We start from the raw sequence: 22,466 nt of genomic DNA on the forward strand, positions 1-22,466 counted from the left end.
ACTAAATACTAAAACTAATACTGAAACTAACTAAAACTAAGCATGAAACCAAAAATAAAAACTAATAAAAACGAGAAAAACTACGCTGAAAACTAATTAAAACTAACTGAATTAGAGAAAAAAAAGTAAAAACTAACTAAAACTAAACTATAATGTAAAATCCAAAACTATTATAACCCTGGTTCCCAGTAGCTTTAGAGTTTAGTTCTCCTGTGTTTTCTCTTAGTGTTTCTCCATTTTTGTGTAGTTTCTTATGTCTGTTTTGCTGAGTGTGTCTGCTGCCTCGTCTTATGTCAAGTCTGTGTTTGTGTCTTTGTTGGTCACTTCCTGTTTTATTTTGACAGTCCCTTGTCCTGTGCGCCAAAGACATTACAGCTGACACCTTGATATTATTTTCATTTCATTTATTTCAATTTTATTTTATTGCATAGTATAGTTTAATATGTTTAAGTTGCTTTCATTTAATTATCAAAGAACAAAAACTTGTCATATTTATTTCTTGCATTTATTTTTAAATAGACTGATTCCAGGCAACTTTAGCCTTTCTTTCAGGATCTGCTCCAGGCTTTCCAAGGACATCTCCTTCACATCATAGCCCTTATTATTGGGGTCTTTTTTCACAATGTCCTCAGGACTGTTCTGGTCATTTCTTCCCACTGCAGCATACGTAGGAAAGCGGTTCTGGTCAGCCTTCGGGTCGAACGACTCGCAGCAGTAAGCAGTCCACATGTACTCAGGAATGTGCACCCTGTCCTTGATCTTGTGTTCTTCAGACTTATAAGGCATGGCTCCAGTGATAACATACATCTTTGATGTGCAGTTCTCAAACCTCTTTAACATCTCCTGTTCCAGGTTACTCCAGGGGCCACTATTGGAGCCTTTCATCTGAGGAACAATATTTGTAAGGGTGAAGGTAGCTCTCCTGTCATCTTCTGTATTTTGGTGACTGCTGGGGGCGAGGTGGCCTCTGGTATAACCAGAGTTTTTGTAGTCTTCATCGACTGCTTGGCTCTCCCTCACATTTTGGTCAGTTTTTTGGTTCTTTTTTTGGTTTTTCATTTCTTTGCCGGCTGTGAGTGATGCCAACTGAATGAGAAATAAAGATTTTTTGTATCTTTACAAGCTGTTAAAAATTTTTTTTTTTAAATGCATCGTTCTTCATACTGTGCATGCAAATTAGCTTTCAGTGTAATTTTGTAGGAACATGTAACACTGTGTGCATACCATCAAATTTAGTCATACAATTTTAACAAGCAGAGCCAATGAAATTCTACATGCCTCTCATTTTAAAACCATCATTTTATTAAACATTCTGCTACATACTGCTTTAAACATACTGCATCTTAGAGGTGAAGGCGAACACTGCAACATTAAAATACTGACAATAATAACACTAAAAAAACACAGGTATAGCACTGCTTTCACATTCTGATTATTGTAATTTATTGGAGACCATCACTTTTTTTTTAAAGCAAATACATTATATCAGACATTTTTCTTAAACACCAGCAGTTCAGTTCAGTGACTCCCTAATCACAATGTTATCTAATACAGCTTACCTGTGGTTCAATCTTCCATGGTGTATCAGGCCTTGAACCAGTTGTAGCATTGAGGATATATGCAGAGTAGAACGGTATACGACGGGTCTTGTCGTACAGGGTGGAAAAGCGGTATTTGTTTTTATAGACCTGACATATTCCCTCTCCAGTGATACCCTCTGGTATAATATTTTCATAAAAAAATTCAAGGCAGTTTTTAAAGCCAGGACTGATCTCTCCATGGACCGGTCCACCAAACCAGGACAGAAGTATCAGAGCTCCTGTTGCAAACTTCAGCATCTTCCTTTGAGACAGCTCTCACAGCAAAGCAGAAGACAGGCTGCACCTTTTTACCCTGAACGTGAGCATAGGAGTTAAATACTGTGAGCCTCTGGGTGGTGGCCAGTGGGCAGGTACTGATGCAGAGATGATAACACACACACTAGCTAATGTGTCCATAAAAGGACAGGGCACAACTTCCTACTGGATAACATGCAAACATTTTATAATTCTGTCTGTAATGTAATTAAAATGTGATTGAAAGCATGAGAAAGAATCACCAACAGCAAATTAAAGGAAATACATCCAGTTCACCCACAACAGCTGGAAAAACAACACTTAACATTATTCTGTGTGAGACGAGGGAGAGTTTCTGGTTTATCGAGATACATTTCTCTCTACACAATAATAAAATAGAAAAAATAAATACATGTTTTATTTAACCTAAAGAACAAATAATTCAGTTGTAGAATCTCTCATGGACCGCTGTGTGGCAGACAGAATTATGACCTCAGTGCAGGACTCTGGATTCAAACTTAAACTGGTGCTAACCACAGAAGCATGCAGAAGATGCACAGAGGCAGAACAAACAAACTGGGACCCAGGACTCCAGGAAAAACAGAACAAGGAGAGCACACATCACGAGGGAGGATGTGACAAAGAACTGAGACAAGCTGAGGGCTTAAATACTCACATGAGGTAATTAGGGAGAGAGGGCACATATTATCAGAGTCTACCTAATGAGACAAGGGGAAGCAAAACTGACCGCAACGCACATGAGACACAAGACTAACAAAATAAAACAGGAACACAAAGGTGAAGAATCTGAACAATGAGCAACCTGAGAAACAACCTGAAAATATGCAATAATAACAGAACTTCAAAGACCAAAAAACCCCACAAACTCTGGGTAAAAGACCCACCGCCACAACGCTATCACTATGAAAAATAATCTGCCATGAGTGCACCTGCTAGGCTACAACTTTTTCCATATAATCTTGCAGTACATGCAAATGCAGAATATCTGTTGAGCAGGAAAGTGCAGATCATTCTGCTCATGCATAGTTTAGAAATGTGGACAAGTTAAGATCTGGTGCAGGGATCCCAAACATATACCAGCCTGCCAAAAGCTCCTGTTTGGCTCTGTGGATGTTTTGGAAAGTGACAAAAGTCCAGTGAAGGACTTTTTTTTAACCACTTTTGTAAATGTAAGTTAGAATGGCCTCATAGAGACATGTTGTTATAAACTCTGCATCTTACTTATTTACACAAAAGAAGGAGGCTCCAGTCCACTTAGGATGAAATTGGTCTTTATGTAACAGCACCAGCTCAGTACATTTAATTAATATAGAGCCATAATTCCATTACAGTGAGAGAAGTCTATCACAACTGTCTATGTTATGTCACAAATCCAAATAAAAGCAACAATTTTGTGAAGAAAATGAAGATTTGAAACTAACAAATCAAACAGAAATGATCACAAAGTTGATTATAGCGTGTTTTACTGTTTATTATGCTGTTCCAACAAAACCAAACTGTGATCCCAGAGAGGCTGACTGTTTGTGAAAGATCATGAGGTAAAAGTCTATCCTATCTGTACTCTAACTGTAGGTTCACTTAAAGGTGCACAAAGATGGAGTAATTCAGTTACACTGTATCTTAAATATTGATATGTAAGTTGGAGTATTATCAATTCAAACTGCACTGCTCTACATTTGCTCCTATCAAGCTGCTCTCTAGTTGTATAATGTAAATCATTGCTGCTGAATAAGCAAATGAACCGATAACATACTTGCTGATTTTGCATGAATGTAAATACAGGACTCTGTGTAAAGAGTGTAGTGACTTTGTAACCTAAACTGATTAAAATGTGTAATGAGGCAACTAAAGCAGAAACTAATGTCCTAGAAAAGCAACATTTTTATTGCTCTGAGAGTCTGAAAGACAGACTGAGAGAAGAGCAGTGAGGCTGATTGGCTCAGAGATGGTGGGCAGGAAAACATAAACTTTTAACATATTAACATATTATTATTTAGGTGCTTGCAGAAAGGAAATAATTAAAGAATAATGGGCGGCACAGTGGTGTGGTGGTCAGCGCTGTTGCCTCACAGACAGAAGGTCCTGGGTTGGGTGCTGGTTTAGCTCACTGGTTGAGCAGGTGACCATATGGCAAAAGTGCAGTGGCCTGGGTTTGAGTCTGACCTTTGGCCCTTTGCTGTGTGTCTTTGCCTCCTTCCTGTCTACTCTTCACTTTAAACTATCAAATAAAGGCAAAAAGCCCAGAATTAGCCTGGTCACCTGTTCAGGGTGCACCCCCATCTCTCACCTTTGGCAGCTGGGATAGGCTCCTCCCACCACACAACCCTGAACTGGATCAGAAGAAGAAAATGGACGGATAATATGAAATGTTCATCTTATATCATAAGAAGAGAATGCATTTAAATTCATCCAGTATTTAAAGAGTTTACAAGCTAAACACTGATCACACTACACTGTGTAGATAGCTACTGTATCTACATGACACACAAATGTAGACAAAGTAGCAGTTATAGCATGAAGCTTTGGATAGACATGTAGATGGAAAAACAAAACTTATTATATATCTTTGACCACATATTTCCCTGTGATCTCACTGCAGAGGCGGTATCTACCCAGATACAGATGAAATGCCTGCTGCTCGTGGGTAACTGAGGTCAGTTTAAAGTGACTCATAAATTTAATTTCCATCACACTGCCCGACACTTCCAAGAACTGATGCAGCAGTTTAAAGTCAGAAGACTTTAACTGTGAACGAGGGTGTTTGAACCACCTGAGCTGGATGCAGCAGCTGCCACAGGCGCTCAAGGATTTCTGATTATCAGCGTTGGAAATGTTGCAGGAAACTGAAATTGAACTGTGTGTGGGGACTTCTTGTGTCTGATTTTTCTCGAGTTCTTTGCTTCTCTCAGGTTTTGTCTCATACTTTCCTCTGATGGCTCGCTGTAAGGTCAGGCAAATATGCATCATCAGTTAATGTCATTTAGTGAAGTGAGAAAACCAATAATCATGAAATATGTGGATATTATAAAACTAATAATAGCTTCAAGGGACTCTGTAGTTATTCAAGAAACTTTACTCACTTCAGGGTTTTCTTAAAGAACCCTATGAAAACTCCTCCTGAAAGATCCTTTATTACAGCTTTATTTATTTTAGTCCAAAATGTAACAAGTTGTTGTTGCAGCAGAGTTATTTTAATAAGATAAAAGATGGAAGATGCAAGTTTCTTAGTGTGCTTGTGGATTGTGTCGTCCTTCTGCTCACGTGTCAGCAAAATCAGCCGATCACACACAGTTAGTGTGAACATGCAGTTAGCTTTAGTATTTCCTGCTGTGCCAGACTGACCTCTGATAATTAAGGGCACCAAGACATCTCAACCCTCCACTCCAGGAAGACCTCAGAATGCAGACTCCAAAAGATGAAATGGAAAGTTAAATGTACCTTTAATGATTATTATCTTACAAACACAGTACAAAGGAACCGGTGCAAGGCGCCTTTGTTTACTTATTTTTCATTATTCTTATTTAATTATATGTAGTGTACTGTATATATCAGTTAACAGGTCTTCTGATTTGTGTGGTTTATTAAAGCCTAATGCATGACTTAATCTGTAAATAAGTCAAATTTTGATTAAAGGCAGTGCACACCGTAGCATGGAGGGTTTACTGTAAGAGCTCAAACACAAGCATCCACACAATACACAAATGATGATTTTACAGTGCTTTAGGGGTTGTCATCACCATATACACCGAGACCAACCAGAAGCGGTTGAATGAACCTGGTCTGGACTCTGTGGAGCAGAGTCATGGTTTCAGTGGTTTCACAGATGCTGTAGAAGGACAGAACACCTGCACTGGGATCCAGGTACACTCCAATTCTGGAGGACCGAGGACCTGAGACAGGAGTTCTGATGTTGTTATGTCTGAATTTAAAGCCACCACAGAAACACTGCGACGCTCATGACTTGTTTCCAAATGTGCTCTCTCTCTACACAATACCTGAGACCACCAGTGAATCTGTCTGGGTGAGCATCACACCTATTGCTTCAAGTAGTAATTTTAACTCATGGGCACATTTGATCTACTGGCATGCTGTGTTTTCATCCAGAGTGATTTGATATTTATATTTTAAGAATTCAGCTCTGGTTTTGGGCTCCAGCTGTGACAGCCAAGCATCCGCTGCAGTTTCTCTCAGAGAGGTTTTGGTCCATTCCTCACTAAGGAGGTTCTGTAGTTTATCTTTGTCCTCAGACGCAACTGCTGTCACATCCTCGGTGGACCTCTGAAGATCAATATTGATGCTGGGGGAGTCTGTAGCTTTACCCAGACGTGACAATAAGGTGTAGCGGTGTAGAAACTGGATGGGGTCCTCTGTGTATGAGAGCTGCTCCAGCTCAGCTTTTCTCCCGCTGCAGCTTCGTTGTGAAGCTCATTAACACAACTTCCCTAAATAAAGAAGAAGATGACGGTGTTTCTGGATCATGTTTGCACTTGTGGTTTCTTCTCTGCGTGACAGAGCTTCAACCTGCGTTTGTGGATTCTCAGAATCTTTAGATATTTATTACTGAAGATGATGAGATATCCAACGTGACTGCACGTTTATGTTGAGATTATTCTGAAATTGTTTCATATTTTGTAGACACGAGTTTTTGCAGATTTTTGAACCTCTTCCATCTAAATTCTGATTATTCTGCCTGTCTGAGATGATCGTGTTAATGACCAAATTAGTTGTGAAATATTCCTCATTTTTGTACATTTCCAGCCTTTTTACCCGGTCTTTTCTGAGTCATGTGTTCTTTCTATCGCTTCTGAAAAATAGAGGAGGAACCTTATATACAGAGGTTAAAGTGTAACTTTGCAAGTGCAGTTTTAAAAGTCACTTCACCAAAATCTGACTGCAGCTTCTACCTTGTGACAGGAATGTTCTTTCTGGCTCATCATTCATGAAGAAGACGAACAAACTATTTACAACAGTTTAAAGATGACAATCATTTTTGGCAAATAGCAGAAATCCCTTTTTGGAATAACACCACCTACTTTAACCCCTGCTGCTGTGCCTCTATGAACCAGCCTCCACTGCTGTGTACCTTTTTGTTGTCCTGTTGCTTTAACAGACCAACCCTGCTCAGTTATTTAGGTGAACCTGAAAATCATGTTTATGTTCAGTGTTGTAGAAGTCAAGCGTCTCTAGTTTTTGTGTCATCAGCAAGAAGCCTGGTGGATCTGATCTGCTTTTTTGTTTTAATAATACATGGGGAATAAAGACTTTTTGTGTTCTTCTGACTGACGTGGAGCTGGTGAGTTTTCCACGTTATTATTCCAGAAATGGCACAGCAAGAAAATCATCTGGACCGAAACAAACTCTGCTGTTCGGTCTGTTTTGATCTGCTGAAGGATCCGGTGACTATTCCCTGCGGACACAGCTACTGTATGAACTGTATTAAAAGCTACTGGGATGAAGAGGATCAGAAGGAAAGCCTCAGCATTCCTGAGCGCAGATAGACCTTCACACCGAGGCCTGCTCTAGTGAGAAACACTGTGGTAGCAGGTTTAGTGGAGGACACAGAGAAGACTGAACTCCAAGCTGCTAAAAATTATCTCTGTCCTGCTGAACATGGAGGTGTGACCTGTGATGTCTGCACAGGTCACACCTCCAAGTTCAGCAGGACAGAGATCTGCTGAACATGGAGGTGTGACCTGTGATGTCTGCACTGAAAGAAAGGTGAAAGCCATCAAGTCCTGTCTGCAGTGTCTGGTCTCATACTGTGAGCAGCACCTCCAGCCTCACTATGAAGTAGCTGCCTTTAAAAACCACAAGCTGGTGGACCCCTCCCAGAAGCTCCAGGAGATCATCTGCTTTCACCACAATGAGGTGATGAAGATCTTCTGCAGCACTGATCAGCAGTGTATCTGTTATCTGTGCTCCATGGATGAACATAAAGGCCACAAAACAGTTTCATCTGAAGCAGCAATGAGTGAGAAGCAGAGAGAGCTCAGGGAGAGTCAGCAAAACATGGAGAGGAAACTCAAAGAGAAAGAGGAAATCGTGAAGGTGCTGCAGCAGGAGATCTCTGAGCTGAGGAGGAGAAAAGCTGAGCTGGAGCAGCTCTCACACACAGAGGACCCCACCCAGTTTCTACACAACTACACCTTACTGCCTCCTCTCAGTGAAGCTACAGACTCCCCCAGCATCAATGTTCATCCTCAGAGGTACACCGAGGATGTGACAGCAGCTGCGTCAGAGGACCTCCTGAGTAAGGAGTGGACTATAACCTCACTGAGTGGAATTACAGGAGATCCATCAGAGCCCAAAACCAGAGCTGAATTCTTAGAATATAAATTTCAGATCACCTTCAATCTAAATACAGCACAGCAGCATATCAAACGTGTGCATAGCTTAAAAGTAGAGAATAATTCTGCTAAAGGTGTGAAGTATCATGATCACCCAGACAGATTCACTGACTGGTCTCAGGTGTTGTGTAGAGAGAGTCTCTCAGCACGTTGTTACTGGGAGGTGGAGTGGAGCGGGAATGATGTTTTTATAGCAGTAGCTTACAAGGACATCAGCAGGTCAGGAAGAGAGAGCGCGTTTGGAAACGATAATAAGTCATGGGTGATGGAGTGTTTCTGTGGTGGTTATGAGTTCAGACATAATAAAATCAGAACTCCTGTCTCAGGTCCTCGGTCCTCCAGAATTGGAGTGTACCTGGATCACAGTGCAGGTGTTCTGTCCTTCTACAGCATCTGTAAAACCACTGAAACCATGACTCTGCTCCACAGAGTCCAGACCAGGTTCAGTCAGCCGGTCTGTCCTGGATTCGGTTTATACTGTCCTAAAGCTTCTGCTAAAATCCCTGAAGACTCAGAAAACTTGACTTTACCACACCAAGGTTCAGTACCCCGGCGGTCCTACCCCTGTTGCCCCCCAGCATCCCCATTCCCCATTCTTTTGGGCCCCACCCGCGACCGCCTCACCCACTCATTCCAACCTGCCCAAAACAAACAGTTTTTCATTAAACGCTCAAATAAATAAATAAGCTAAGTACCAGAACTGCCTAAAAAAGGAACGGTGATGCTGTTAGCAGACAGTTCTCACATTTATGGATCCATTTACTAAGTTTGTTTACAACTTTAGGTTTGTGTGTGAAGCAGCTCCACAGCAGAAGGTCAGACTGTAGCATGTAAATGACATGATTTCAGACTGCAGACGTCTTTTTGCTTTTGTTTGTTTGTTTGTTTTTTACATGAATGAGGCTGTGAGGTTGTTATGTGTGTAGGTCTGTGACACATGCTCTTGAATACCACATTATAGATTTGTTACTTTATTATTTTTGTTTAATTAAATGCTCCGTACTGCAAGTAGCTCTCACATTCAGGCCTTTGAAAGAGGGTTTTGTGAGTTTGCTGTGTGGACACATGAAGGTTGTGTAGAAACATTTGTGACAGCATTAAAGCTTAATGTGATTCTCATTTTCCTTTGTGGGCATTAATGAAACTGATTTTCTCACATTTGTTTCTCTTGATGTCAAAGAGAACAAAACACAATTTTAAACAAATATTTTTTTTTTATACGGTAAAAAATCTTAATACAGTAAATCTTTAACTTGTGCATAATTCCTCCTGGATTGTGTTTATACTGTTTCGCTGTAATATTTTTGATCTTTGTGGAAAATCTATGGGCTATTGTGAAGAGGAAGATGTGATACACCAGACCCAACAATTCAGAAGAGCTGAAGGCCACTATCAGAGCAACCTGGGCTCTCATAACACCTGAGCAGTACCACAGACTGATGGACTCCATGCCACGCTGCATTACTGCAGTAATCCAGGCAAAAGGAGCTCCAATTAAGTACTGAGTGCTGTACATGCTCATACTTTTCAGGTTCATACTTTTCAGTTGGCCAACATTTCTAAAAATCTAAAATAATAAAAATATAATATACAAGTTTCACTTTTTGAATGGAATTACTGAAATAAATCAACTTTTTCATGATATTCTAATTTTATGACCTGAGCACCTGAATATGGTTATTCTGGCTGAGGATGGCAGCCAAAAGTAAACAGCAGAAAGTAGTTCAGGAGGTCAAATGTGTCAGTTAAATGTGGATAATGTGCTGTAACAGCTTTCTTTAGGGTTTTGTTTTCTGACATTAACTTTAAAAAAAAAAAAAAAGTTTATTTACTATCAATTCAAAATTATTTGTTTTATAGTGAATACTGGTAGCCAGGATGGGCTGGAGCCCCCCCCCCCCCCCCCATGACCCTGAATTGGATAAGATGAAGAGGATGGATGGATGGATGGATGGATGGATGGATGGATGGATGGATGGATACTGGCCTGTGTTCTCTGTTAGCTGACTCAGCACTGACCAAGAATCAGGATAGTTTCATGCAGGATCTTTAATGGATTGTAAGTAAAGGACACAGAACTGATTCACTACCAGTTCAAACTGTACTGCTCTATATTTGCTCCTATCAAGCTGTTATCTAATTATATAAAGCAAATCATATCTGCTGAATAAGCAAATGAACCAATAAAATGCATGTTGATTTTGCATGAATAATAATAATAATAACAACAACAACAATAATAAAAATACATTTTTTTTATAAGCACCAAGGACACTTTACAGGGGTGAAAACAAGACAAATCACAAAAATGTAAATACAGGATACGGTGCAAAGAGTGTAGTGACTTTGTAACCTAAACTGATTAAAATGTGTAATGAAGCAACTAAAGCAGAAACTAATGTCCTAGAAAAGCAACATTTTTATTGTGCTGCATTGAATTTTTTTCATTTCTGGTTTCAGTAAAAATGTGAAGTGCACAGTACAATTTTATTCCCTTTATATACCACAAGAACTTCGTCTAGGGTCTGCTGTGCCAGACTGACCTCTGATAATTAAGAGTACCAAGAAATGTGATCTCACTCTCCACACCAGGAGGACGCTCCAATATTCAGTGTCATGAAATGAGGAGCTCAGAATGTAAAATCCAATCCAGACAGAGGAGATGGAAAATTAAATGTACCTTTAATGATTATCTTACAAACACAGTACGAAGGAGCTCGTGGAAGGTGAGAAGGGAAGCCTCTGTTTACTTGTTCTTTTATTAATCTTATTTAATTTTATGTAGTGTATTGTATATATCAGTTAACAGGGCTTCTGATTTATGTGGTGTATGAAAGCCCAAAGCATGACTTAATCTGTAAATAAGTCAATGATTGCATTTTGCTTGGTTATATGCACGTTTGCACAATTCTGTAAATAATTTGATTAAAGGCAGTGCACACGGTACGGAGGGTTTACTGTAAGAGCTCAAACACAAGCATCCACACCTTCCACCGGTCTGTTGTTTTTCCTTTTAGTCTTATTGTTGTTTCAGAAATGTTGCCTTTGTTACACTTTTGCCAGAAAATAAAACTGAACTGAATTCACCTGAAATATAATTCTTGAAACACGTTTCCTGCAGCTGTTATAGTGTCTTGCAAGTTTGACATGTATCTATTTTTAAGATTTTATACATTCAGATCATGTATTACACACAATACACAAATGATGGCACTCGAGTATGATTTTAAAGTGCTTTAGGGGTTGTTAAGCTTCCTGCGTTTGAACAGCAGGTGGCGCTTCAGGCAAAAACAATAACCAGGGGCTCAAACATGCAGCAGCTGATTTTGTTCCATCATCTCTACAACCAAAATCATCTTCTATTTTTCAGGAGACAAAAGGGAGGTTATGAGGTGGCACTGCTCCTTCCTGTAGAACAGTTCCTCATTATAAAACCAGTTTCAGGCTCTTGTGCAGTGTCACTTTTCAGGTCATACATACGAGGGCACAGAGTTGCACATGAGCCTGGAAATCATGCCAATGTCTTCTCCACAAATTTTCTTTGCTTGATTTGTTTCTAATTAAATGCATTGATTTCCTGTGACTGCCGTCTTTTAGCAGTTTCCAAAAACACTTTTAATGACAGTTTTAATCCCAGTTTGCCGACAGTTTCAAAGATCAAATTCTGTTTTTTATTCCTTTGAATATCCTTTCCTGGAGTGCTGTGATATTTAATTAGATATGTATGTTTGTCCCCATCATATTTATGACCCTATTTTGGCACATCAGGGTTAGAGGACAATGTTGAAACTGTTATCTGTGTATTGCTACTGTGGTGGAAGCGTTGAGCTCATGATGAAGTCTTGAAGCTTTCCATCCAGCTGGTTCAACGTAAGGCTCACTTCTGAAGTCTTCATCTGCACAATGGCTCCATCTGCTGGTAAAAACCTTTATTGCCATATTTGTGATGTCCACTTGTATGTCTTGGAACAATGTGGGAATAATCTGTGCCAAGAATAGAAATAAAAACACCTCAATTTGATTTTGTGTGGTTCATTCATTCATTCATTTAAACTGCTTTTTGATTAATATGTGAGTGATGATAATAGAGGTCTATCAATGTGGGGAAAAAAACAGTCAGTATGATTTCAGTCAGTGTTTAAATAAATCCAACAGTTAAAACTGCTTTGTTTTCAAAAGATGAAACAGAGATTGTGTTTATGATGGTGGGATGACCATTTTTATTAAGAACTAACATTTTTTCCACTGTGCTTACACTCAGTTTCTCTTTTTGGAAATAACCTCTCCAGCTTTGGAGAAAAGCCTTTCACACGGTACTGAGGAGGCAGAGGGGCACAGGCCTCCCACAACAAGCCTGGATAGATGCACCTCTGCCCAGATAATACCACAGATGAGGTGTTGTTCTCCGGTTCCTTGCACAAAACAAACAGTTCACGTTGGAATCAAAAAGAGAGAGAATGGATATTATAATAGTTTCACTATTTACAGCCATATTATGTGTATTGGGAGCTCTGAGCTCAAAGAGGAAAACTGGCGAAACTCCGACCCGAACAATAACGCGAACACTTTGCGGGGATTCACTGCGCTTTATGTTAATAAAACACCAACACGAAGGCTTCAGACGTCATCAGCGACGTCCTTCCGCCCTTAATGAATGAAGACTTCCTTCATAAAAGACTTCCTGGATTTCTCGACACACGCGCCGAAGCCTCGTCACGTCTCATTACTACTTTTTATCCAGCCAGAGGACTTTGGCCTGTTTGCTCCGTGTGGGTAATAAAAGCTTTTGTGTGTTTTTTAGTCTCACAGCGGACGTCGAGCTGCTAAAACTTGTTGGACTGTTGTGGTGAGTTTGGACGCATTTTCCACGTTATTATCCCGGAAATGGCGCAGCAGGAAAATCAGCTGGACAGAGAAAAGCTCTGCTGTTCGGTCTGTTTGGATCTGCTGAAGGATCCGGTGACTCTTCCCTGCGGACACAGCTACTGTATGAACTGTATTAAAAGCTACTGGGATGAAGAGCATCAGAAGCAAAGCCACAGCTGTCCTCAGTGCAGACAGAGCTTCACACCGAGGCCTGCTCTGGTGAGAAACACTGTGATAGCAGGTTTAGTGGAGGACACAGAGAAGACTGGACTCCAAGCTGCTAAAGCTGATCTCTGTCCTGCTGAACATGGAGAGGTGACCTGTGATTTCTGCACTGAGAGGAAGCTGAAAGCCATCAAGTCCTGTCTGCAGTGTCTGGTCTCATACTGTGAGCAGCACCTCCAGCCTCACTATGAATCTCCTGCCTTTAAAAAACATAAGCTGGTGGACCCCTCCCAGAAGCTCCAGGAGATCATCTGCTCTCGCCACAATGAGGTGATGAAGATCTTCTGCCGCACTGATCAGCAGTGTATCTGTTATCTGTGCTCCATGGATGAGCATAAAGGCCATGAAACAGTTTCAGCTGCAGCAGCAATGAGTGAGAAGCAGAGAGAGCTCGGGGAGAGTCGACAGAAAATCCAGCAGAGAATCCAGGAAGGACAGAAACACCTGAAGGTGCTTCAGCAGCAGGTGGAGAACATCAATCAGTCCGCTGATAAAGCTGAGAGGGACAGCGAGGAGATCTTCACAGAGGTGAAGCAGCAGATCAGGTCACGCCAGAAATCTGCAGTGAGTTGTGTTAATGAGCTTCAGGAGAAGCTGCAGCAGAAGATCTCTGAGCTGAGCAGGAGAAACACTGAGCTGGAGCAGCTCTCACACACAGAGGACCCCACCCAGTTTCTACACAACTACATCTTACTGTCTCCTCTGAGTGAAGCTACAGACTCTTCCAGCATCAATACTGATCCTCAGAGCTACACCGAGGATGTGACAGCAGCTGCGTCTGAGGGCAAAGATAAACTACAGAACCTCCTTAGTGAGGAATGGACCAAAACCTCTCTGAGAGAAACTGCAGGGGATGCTTGGCTGTCACAGCTGGAGCCCAAAACCAGAGCTGAATTCTTAGAATATAATTTCAGATCACCTTCAATCTAAATACAGCACAGCAGCATATCAAACGTGTGCATAGCTTAAAAGTAGAGAATAATTCTGCTAAAGGTGTGAAGTATCATGATCACCCAGACAGATTCACTGACTGGTCTCAGGTGTTGTGTAGAGAGAGTCTCTCAGCACGTTGTTACTGGGAGGTGGAGTGTAGCGGGGATGATGTTTTTATAGCAGTAGCTTACAAGGACATCAGCAGGTCAGGAAGAGAGAGCGCGTTTGGAAACGATAGTAAGTCATGGGCGACGGCGTGTTTCCGCTACGGTTATGAGTTCAGACATAATAAAATCAGAACTCCTGTCTCAGGTCCTCGGTCCTCCAGAATTGGAGTGTACCTGGATCACAGTGCAGGTGTTCTGTCCTTCTACAGCATCTGTGAAACCACTGAAACCATGACTCTCCTCCACAGAGTCCAGACCAGGTTCAGTCAGCCGGTCTGTCCTGGATTCGGTTTATACTGTCCTAAAGCTTCTGCTAAAATCCCTGAAGACTCAGAAGAGTCAGAAGACTCAGAAGGATAGGAACATTTAGAAGACTAAGATGCTGACTCACAAGACTAGGGATATTCCTTCTCCTGAGCAACCCTGTTTCCCATCAGTTCGGGGCCAACCCATGGCCACCTCACTCCATTATTCCAACAGGCGCAAATCAGTTTTAGAGTAAATACACAAATAAATAAATAAACTAAGTACCAGAACTGCCTAAAAAAGGAAATGTGATGCTGTTAGCAGACAGTTCTCACAGGAGGTGGAAGTGCATATTTATGGATCCATTTACTAAGTTTGTTTACAACTTTTAGGTTTGTGCATAAAGCAGCTCCACAGCAGATGGTCAGACTGTAGCATGTAAATGACATGATGTCAGACTGCAGACGTCTTTTTGTTTTTGTTTATTTTTACATATGTATGTGATTAAAGCTAAATCTGTCCTGCTAATATCTCCTTACCTTCTGCAGTTTCTGTAGCTTTAACACTGCTGCAATACAATCAGTTTTATTCAGTGAACATTGAAAGAATTAATAAAGTATTAGCTTCACTTTGTATTGTTATGGAAGTTTATTTCTCAAATGAAAGAGACAAGATTCCTTTACATGGTTTATTGCTTGGACGAGGAGAAGTCACCCACACACTGAGAAGTATGTAAATGAGTTCTGAATCTTACACAGAAACACAATGTACTTGTACCCTTTTACACCCCCCTGTTCTCCCCCTCTTTAACCCACCCATAAAGAAGAGGAGATCCTCTCCCAGTTACATGTTCCTGTACAAAGAGAAATTAACCAGAAGGACACTAAAACTAACGAATGTGACCCCGTTAACACAGAGGGTCCTGAGAGAGGAAGGCTGTGTGTAGGTTACAGATAAGGGAATGGTCATCTGGACAGTTTTTACAGTCTACAGGTCACTCTATGGTCACACACTCCCTAGCTGAACAACATATAAGAGGTTAAAGTAAAATTTTCCATCACAGTCTCTTGCCGAAATATGTGAGACCTCCCTGAAAATTAGATCATCAGGATGGGAGCATATGTTGCTCTAACAGCTGTATATACCTTTCAACAGCCTTTCCAGATGTGCAAGCTGGCATTACCATAGGCACTGATTCACCCCCACACCATCCGAGATGCAGGCTTTTAAACTGAGTGCTGATAACCAGCCAGATGGTTCCTTTCCCCTTTAGTCCGGAGGACGCAGCATCCATGTTTTCCAAAAAGGATTTCAAACTTAAATTCCTGTGACCACAGAGCAGTTTTCCACTTTGCTTCGGTCCATTTTAAGTGAGGTTTGGCCGAGAGAAGCTGATGCTCTCATATGGTTTCTTCTTTGCCTGACAAAGCTTTAACCTGCATCTGCACATGTTTAAATCTCAACAAACTGACAGAATTAGCCCATGAAACTTAATAAATGCTCTTAAATACAGAAAACACAAGTAGTTAGTTTTTTAAAAAATAATTTTTGAATGAATTAAAAATTAAGGCTGTTGCTACACCAGCTTTGTTCAACAGTGTAGAACAAACCTGATTACACTGACTCCCAGAAAGCTTAAAACTGCCTTAGAACTGCCTGAGAGAGTTTACTCATCAGCTGAAGTAAAAAGGAAATTTCTTTGGTCAAAGATAAGCAGGAAAAAAAAGTCCTGTATTATTTACAGGCATGCCCAATTCAGCTGCCTGAAACCAGCATGTGATCAATCATTTATGCATATTTTGATATCTATAGTTTGTAAGTTTGTGTTGTCTGATGAACATATGAGACGCTCTTCAGTGTAGTGTGGTGGCCTCATAAAGATCCTAATAAAGGAGAAGACTCTGACAGAACAGCAGAGGAACATTTGGACTCAGCTCAGGTCCTACAGAGGAAAACACAAAAAATAAGTACACATTTTATATTTTCATAGCATATTTTCACTCTCCCTTCATTAGATATCATTATCTTACAGTTTGATTATAGTTCTTACTGGGTTATAAATGCTGCACTAGTAGCTGTTCCAAGTTGCACTTGTTGTGATCCCCAGATTCTCTCATCCTAGACTCCAACTCTGCTGTCCCAGACTGCCGCTGGTGGCAGCAGTCCTTGTGCAGTACGTCCATGGGACGAGAAACTCGATGGAGAGACCTCTGAAATTTTTTTTTGTTTGGAGACAGGAAAGTCCTTCAGAGGATCATGAACTCTGGCTGTAAAATCATTGGCTGCACACTGCTCTCTTAGGAGGAACGTTTTTGCTCTTGCTGCAACAGCAGTGGTGCAAACATGAAATTCTCTTCCCACCCTGGATGTTACCTGTTTAAGTTGCTGCTCTCTGGCAGATGATTCAGGTTCATCCCATCATGAACAAACAGACTTAAAAACAGCTTCTGTCCCAGAACTGAACTCTGACAAACACTTAACTTGAATGACTGGCCAGCACAACAGTAGCCCTGACATTACAAAGCACATGTTCCAATGTGCAGTGCACCCAAGTGCAATAACTCAGATACTTATTGGACTGGATTATTGTGTATTAGTACCTCCAAGGAGTCATTCTGTCTGTAAACAAAATGTCTCAGAAAATGTTGAATTAATGCAGATAAAACTTTGTATTAGTGTAGAGGGGGGTCATGTTAGCAATCCATTAGCATTTGCCTTGTGTCCACCGAGGTCTTCAATGTCAACTTCATGATTGATTCCTCACAAACTGACAAAAAGCCCTATAATGAACTACAGTTCTTATAAGTGTGGTGTGTATTCTCAACATGTAGAAAGTACCATATAAAGATTTAAAATATCATGTGACCTCTGACCTCTCCTTCAAGGCATAAGATAGTAAATAATAAAAAATCATAAAAAATAATTATACTAAAATTTATACCAAGTGTACTGCTCAAAAAAATTAAAGGAACACTTTTTAATCAGTTTAGTAACAAGTTTAGTAACAAGTCAATATCCAAACATCTTGGATATTGATGTGGTCAGTAAGTATCAGAGGGGTGTTAATCAGTTTCAGCTGCTTTGATATTAATAAAATTAACAACAGGTGCACTAGAGGGGCAACAATGAGACACCCCCCAAACAGGAATGGTTTTACAGGTGGAGGACACTCATTTTTTCCTCCTCATCTTCTCTGACTGTTTTTTACTACTCCTGCATTTGGCTAGGGTCAGTGTTACTACTGGTAGCATGAAACCATACCTGGACCCTACAGAGGCTGCACAGGTAGCCCAACTCCTCCAGGATGGCACATCAATGCGTGCCATTGCCAGAAGGTTTGCTGTGTCTCCCAGCACAGTCTCAGAGCAGGGAGGAGATTCCAGGAGAGGATGAAGGAACTAGGGATGCGCCGATCCGATATTCAGTATCGGTATCGGTCTGATACTGGCCTAAATTACTGGATCGGATATCGGAAAGAAATAAAAAAATGTAATCCGATACATTAAATAACATTTCGCTCACATTAGCTGCATTACAGGGCTCAGTCATCTTCTTCTTCTTGTGGGTTTGCGGTTGACCAAACCAGCTTAGAGCAGCATTACTACCACCTACTGGAATGGAGTGGGGGATCAGGAGTTAGAAAACAACCCCCTCAGATCCTCCGTCGCTGCGACGGATTCCCTTTGACACTGAGCGATCATCGCTGACATGTTTTTCCGCCTCCACCGCTCTCTGCCTTGTTTGTATGTTGTGCTCGCTGTGCTGAGAATCAGCTGTTATTTTTTTCTCTACTTCAGCTCCCGGACATACTGCTAGCGAGCGCAGCTATTAGCACTGGTGACCGTCCGGTACCGGAAGGACCCCTTCGCTGTCAAAATATTTTTGATACTTTAATCCCTGATTTGTGACTAAATATAGACCTGCAGTAGAAACGTATTTAGGAGAATGCTTGTAAATATAAAGCATTACAAGATTGCGCTCACGCAGCCCCTAGTTTTTCACGTAAACACTGATGACGCAACAGCAGCAGTCAGCTGATTTACGTGCAGTCTGTCTGCACAAGCGGAAAGAGGCGGAGCCGGCGCGCTCAGATGGAGCAGAAGGAAATGTTTTTCTAGTGTCCAAAAGAAGCCTTTTTTTCCCTGTAACGTCCATTAAACCTTTACTGGGAAACAGCTGGAGATCCTTCATCAACCACCTGATCAGTAAGTGAAGAAAAGAGAACTTTGTAGCTGCTCCATCCACCCTGTTTTTTTCACACAGGGAAAAACTGCAGTACGGAAGTTAAAATATCCAGATGAACTGTTAATATGAAAAAAGTATTTCTTATCCAGTTACTTGGGTAATCAATATAAATAGAATACACAATTGCTAAAATAATCGATAGTTGCAATTTGCAACATGCCATAAACATCACCTTCTCACACAGAAGCAACAGGATTCAGGTGATAGTTATTGTTGTAAGTAAATTTATTTATATAGCGTTTTTTACAGACAGAAAAGCACTGTACAATAATTAAAACACAATATCACCCCCCCACCCCCAGAAAACACTATGTTAAAAACATAACATTACCATATTAAAAGAAAAAGAATAAAAATAAAGTCAGAAACCAGAAAGCCTGGTTAAACAGAAAAGTTTTCAACTATTTTTTAAATGATGCCACAGAGTCAGCTAAATGGAGCTGGAGTGGTAAACAGTTCCAGAGCTTTGGTGCTACTGCCTAAAAAGCTCTGCCTGCCCTGGTCCTTAGTCTTGTATGTGGGACAACTAAAAGACTTTGATTTTGTTGTGTGAGAGACTGTTGACTTCTTTTTTTAAATTTTTTTTTATGTTTTTAAATGCCTGGATCAATTTTAAATATCGGATTTATATCGGTATCGGCCGATATCCAAATGTAAAATATCGGTATCGGTATCGGACATAAAAAAGTGGTATCGTGCCATCCCTAGAAGGAACTAATATTAACCAGCCTACTGAAAACCATACAGACAATGAAGACCAGCTTACACTCATAAACATGGCCTTATGTTTCATCACTGTTAAAACTGAAAGTCTTAACAGACACACTAATTACCAAGTGCAGCGTTTATCCACTGCTTACACACACACACCTGCCACAATTAACTCTCCAGCTTAAATTAACTAACAGATTCAAACGCACTGTTACTTTCTGCAGCAGTAATGATCACTTGAACAGTATCTATAAAGGTCACAGAAGAGCTCAGGGGAACTTCTTATTACCTGAACATTTCTCTCACATTTGCTTTCATTTGACAATGAAATTAGAATGACAACATGTTAATATGCTTGGATATTAATTTAATAGTTTAATAACATTTTTTAACAAAGTTTTTTTTTATTTTTATTTTTATTAATGTTTCACTGATTTAAAATATGCTCCTGAAATGCTGCTGAAGCTTCGAGGGCAGGGTCAACGGGACTTCTTATGATATGGGAAATTTGATGGGTCACTGAATTCCCTCGTGCATCAGTGGCAGTTGTAATGTTTCTCTCTGGGTGGGTATGCTGATGAACTTTCAGATTTGATGACCCAGCGAAACATACATAAGAGCGGTAGGGTTTCTCTCCTGTGTGGGTGCGCTGATGGGTCTTCAAATTTGATGACTGAGTGAAACTCTTTTCACACACGCCACAGGAGTAGGGTTTCTCTCCTGCGTGGATGCGCTGATGGGTCTTGAAAGCCGATGGGTAACTGAAACTCTTTTCACACACACCACAGGAGTAGGGTTTCTCTCCTGTGTGGGTGCGCTGATGCATCTTCAAAGTTGATGACTGAGTGAAACTCTTTTCACACACACCACAGGAGTAGGGTTTCTCTCCTGTGTGGGTGCGCTGATGGGTCTTGAAAGCCGATGGGTAACTGAAACTCTTTTTACACACACCACAGGAGTAGGGTTTCTCTCCTGTGTGGGTGCGCTGATGGGTCTTGAAAGCTGATGGGTAACTGAATCTCTTTTCACACACACCACAGGAGTAGGGTTTCTCTCCTGTGTGGGTGCGCTGATGGGTCTTGAAAGCTGATGGGTAACTGAATCTCTTTTCACACACACCACAGGAGTAGGGTTTCTCTCCTGTGTGGGTGCGCTGATGGGTCTTGAAAGCTGATGGGTAACTGAATCTCTTTTCACACACACCACAGGAGTAGGGTTTCTCTCCTGTGTGGGTGCGCTGATGGCTCTTCAGAGCCCACAAGCGACTAAACCTGTTTCCACACTGGTCACAGAGGTAGCGCTTATCTTCAACTTGTCTGGGCTGATCCAGCTGTCCTGAAGTGCAATCGACTCCACCCTCATTTGGACACCTGTCTGTGATGTTGCAGGTCTGGTTAAAAAGCAAACAGAGATGGACAGAGTAACAACACTCTGAGGACACATTTGACTTGAAATACTTCCTAATTGGAAAGAATGAGGTGTCCTGCCTCAAGTAAAAATTGTAAATGTCAGAAGAGTAAAATGGAGTGAGCTTTCTTTTGTCAGGTTGGCCAGCCATGTGTACATCTGTCCTTTTGTTCCTGAGTTGTCATTTTGGATAAGGAGCAGAGCACAGTTATATCACAACGAGGCTGACCTTTGACCTTCACATTAGTCTAATACTGTATGTAGTCATAATTAGTGTACAAACACTTATGGCTGAGTGAGTGCTTGATTCTAAATGTAATGCATTCCTCCTCGGCAAACTTCATTAAAGTTTATTACTATTAATCATGGGTATAACAACATATCTTCTGGATGTGAAAGCATGATATTACATAAATGTCACAGTTCGGCAGAGCAGCAGGCCAAACTCAGGATCGGCTGCTTTTTAGCAAAGCTCACACATTAAACATCAAAACAAAAAAAGACCAGGTTTTCCAGGGAAGTTTTCCAGAGTGCTGATACATGAAACTAAGATACACACTACCAGCAGGGAACCATGAGGGAAAGACAACATGACAAAGTGCATGGAGAGAGGCAGACAATAAATACACACAGGTCATTAAGGACATGGGAAACACCAAAGAATACGGCTGAGCAAATCACATGGAAACAAGACAGGGGAAGTAAAGCTAAATACATGACAAAAATAATAAATATAATAAATAAATAAGAGACAAGAGAACAACAAAGTGAAACAGGAAACCAGACTTGACAAGGAAAACACGGGGAAACCAGGGAATAAACTAAAACCAAGAACAGTACTCAGATATCAAAACTAAGAGAGTCTGAGGATGTGAATAAAGAAACCAACAAAACTGCAAAAACTTACAACCAAGAACCAAACAGAGACAAAGAATAACAGAATTGACAGTCCCAGAAACAGAAGATGCTGACAATAAAACAGAAATGTAGAAAAAAAGCCATAATTTAACTTCATAACTTCAGTGGTGACTAAGACATACAAACATTGAGTGAAAACACTTGTTTGGTGGCATAATTCCAAAATGGTAAAAAACAAAAACAAAACTTTTTCCTACAAATCTGACACACACTTCAATTTGACAACAGTGGGCCTTCATTTACAGCTCAGTCCAGAGCACCAACGTGATTGACATGTTAACAATTAATGCCATCAGTGTGGCGTTTGTTCACAAGAGCACTGAACAAATGCCATGCTAATTCACCTCATGGATACAAAGAGAAACAACACATTAACCTAAAGGGTGGCAGTGGCACAGTGGGCAGGTGCTCACCTTGCAACTGGAGGGTTGCTGGTTCGAGCATGCTGTCATTGTGTCCCTGGGCAAGACACTTAACCCACATTGCCTAAGTGTGAATGTGGTTGTGTGTTTGGTGGTGGTCGGAGGGGCTGTAGGCGCAAATTT

The 22,466-nt window shown here is 40.8% G+C and overlaps 2 protein-coding genes and 2 pseudogenes across 3 annotated transcripts in view; 2 read left to right on the plus strand and 2 right to left on the minus strand.

Moving 5' to 3' along the window:
- Nucleotides 1-429: 429 nt before the first annotated feature.
- Nucleotides 430-1,863, minus strand: LOC115789754 (endonuclease domain-containing 1 protein-like). The gene is made up of 2 exons (XM_030743267.1): nt 1,560-1,863; nt 430-1,086 (listed from the first exon to the last, which is right to left on the minus strand). Exons 1-2 carry the CDS (start codon nt 1,836-1,838, stop codon nt 493-495), a joined length of 873 nt encoding a protein of 290 aa, XP_030599127.1. The 5' UTR covers nt 1,839-1,863; the 3' UTR covers nt 430-492.
- Nucleotides 1,864-7,070: 5,207 nt separating this feature from the next.
- On the plus strand, nt 7,071-8,885 carry LOC115789769 (tripartite motif-containing protein 16-like; annotated as a pseudogene).
- Nucleotides 8,886-12,879: 3,994 nt separating this feature from the next.
- LOC115789336 (E3 ubiquitin-protein ligase TRIM16-like) lies at nt 12,880-15,229 on the plus strand (annotated as a pseudogene).
- Nucleotides 15,230-19,956: 4,727 nt separating this feature from the next.
- LOC115789678 (zinc finger protein 239-like) overlaps nt 19,957-22,466 on the minus strand; it is a 3,628-nt gene continuing 1,118 nt past the window's right edge. Inside the window, exons 3-4 of one of the 2 annotated variants that reach the window (XM_030743192.1) lie at nt 20,800-20,986; nt 19,957-20,715 (exon numbers count right to left, since the gene is read on the minus strand). In XM_030743192.1, coding sequence (XP_030599052.1) covers nt 20,024-20,715; nt 20,800-20,986 — 879 coding nt within the window. In that variant the 3' untranslated portion in view covers nt 19,957-20,023. Of the gene's footprint in view, nt 20,987-22,466 lie in introns of both variants that reach the window. The other variant, XM_030743191.1, reaches the window with a different exon arrangement.

This window comes from Archocentrus centrarchus, chromosome 12, assembly GCF_007364275.1.
Source record: "Archocentrus centrarchus isolate MPI-CPG fArcCen1 chromosome 12, fArcCen1, whole genome shotgun sequence".
Taxonomy (NCBI): Eukaryota; Metazoa; Chordata; class Actinopteri; order Cichliformes; family Cichlidae; genus Archocentrus; species Archocentrus centrarchus.

What these genes read in the sequence shown, in the direction of transcription:
- LOC115789754 (XM_030743267.1), bottom strand. Translation starts at nt 1,838, where the DNA reads ATGCTGAAGTTTGCAACAGGAGCTCTGATACTTCTGTCCTGGTTTGGT. An exon ending in CATGGAAGATTGAACCACAG is followed by an intron (nt 1,087 to 1,559) that starts GTAAGCTGTATT and finishes TTTCTCATTCAG; the next exon opens with TTGGCATCACTCACAGCCGG.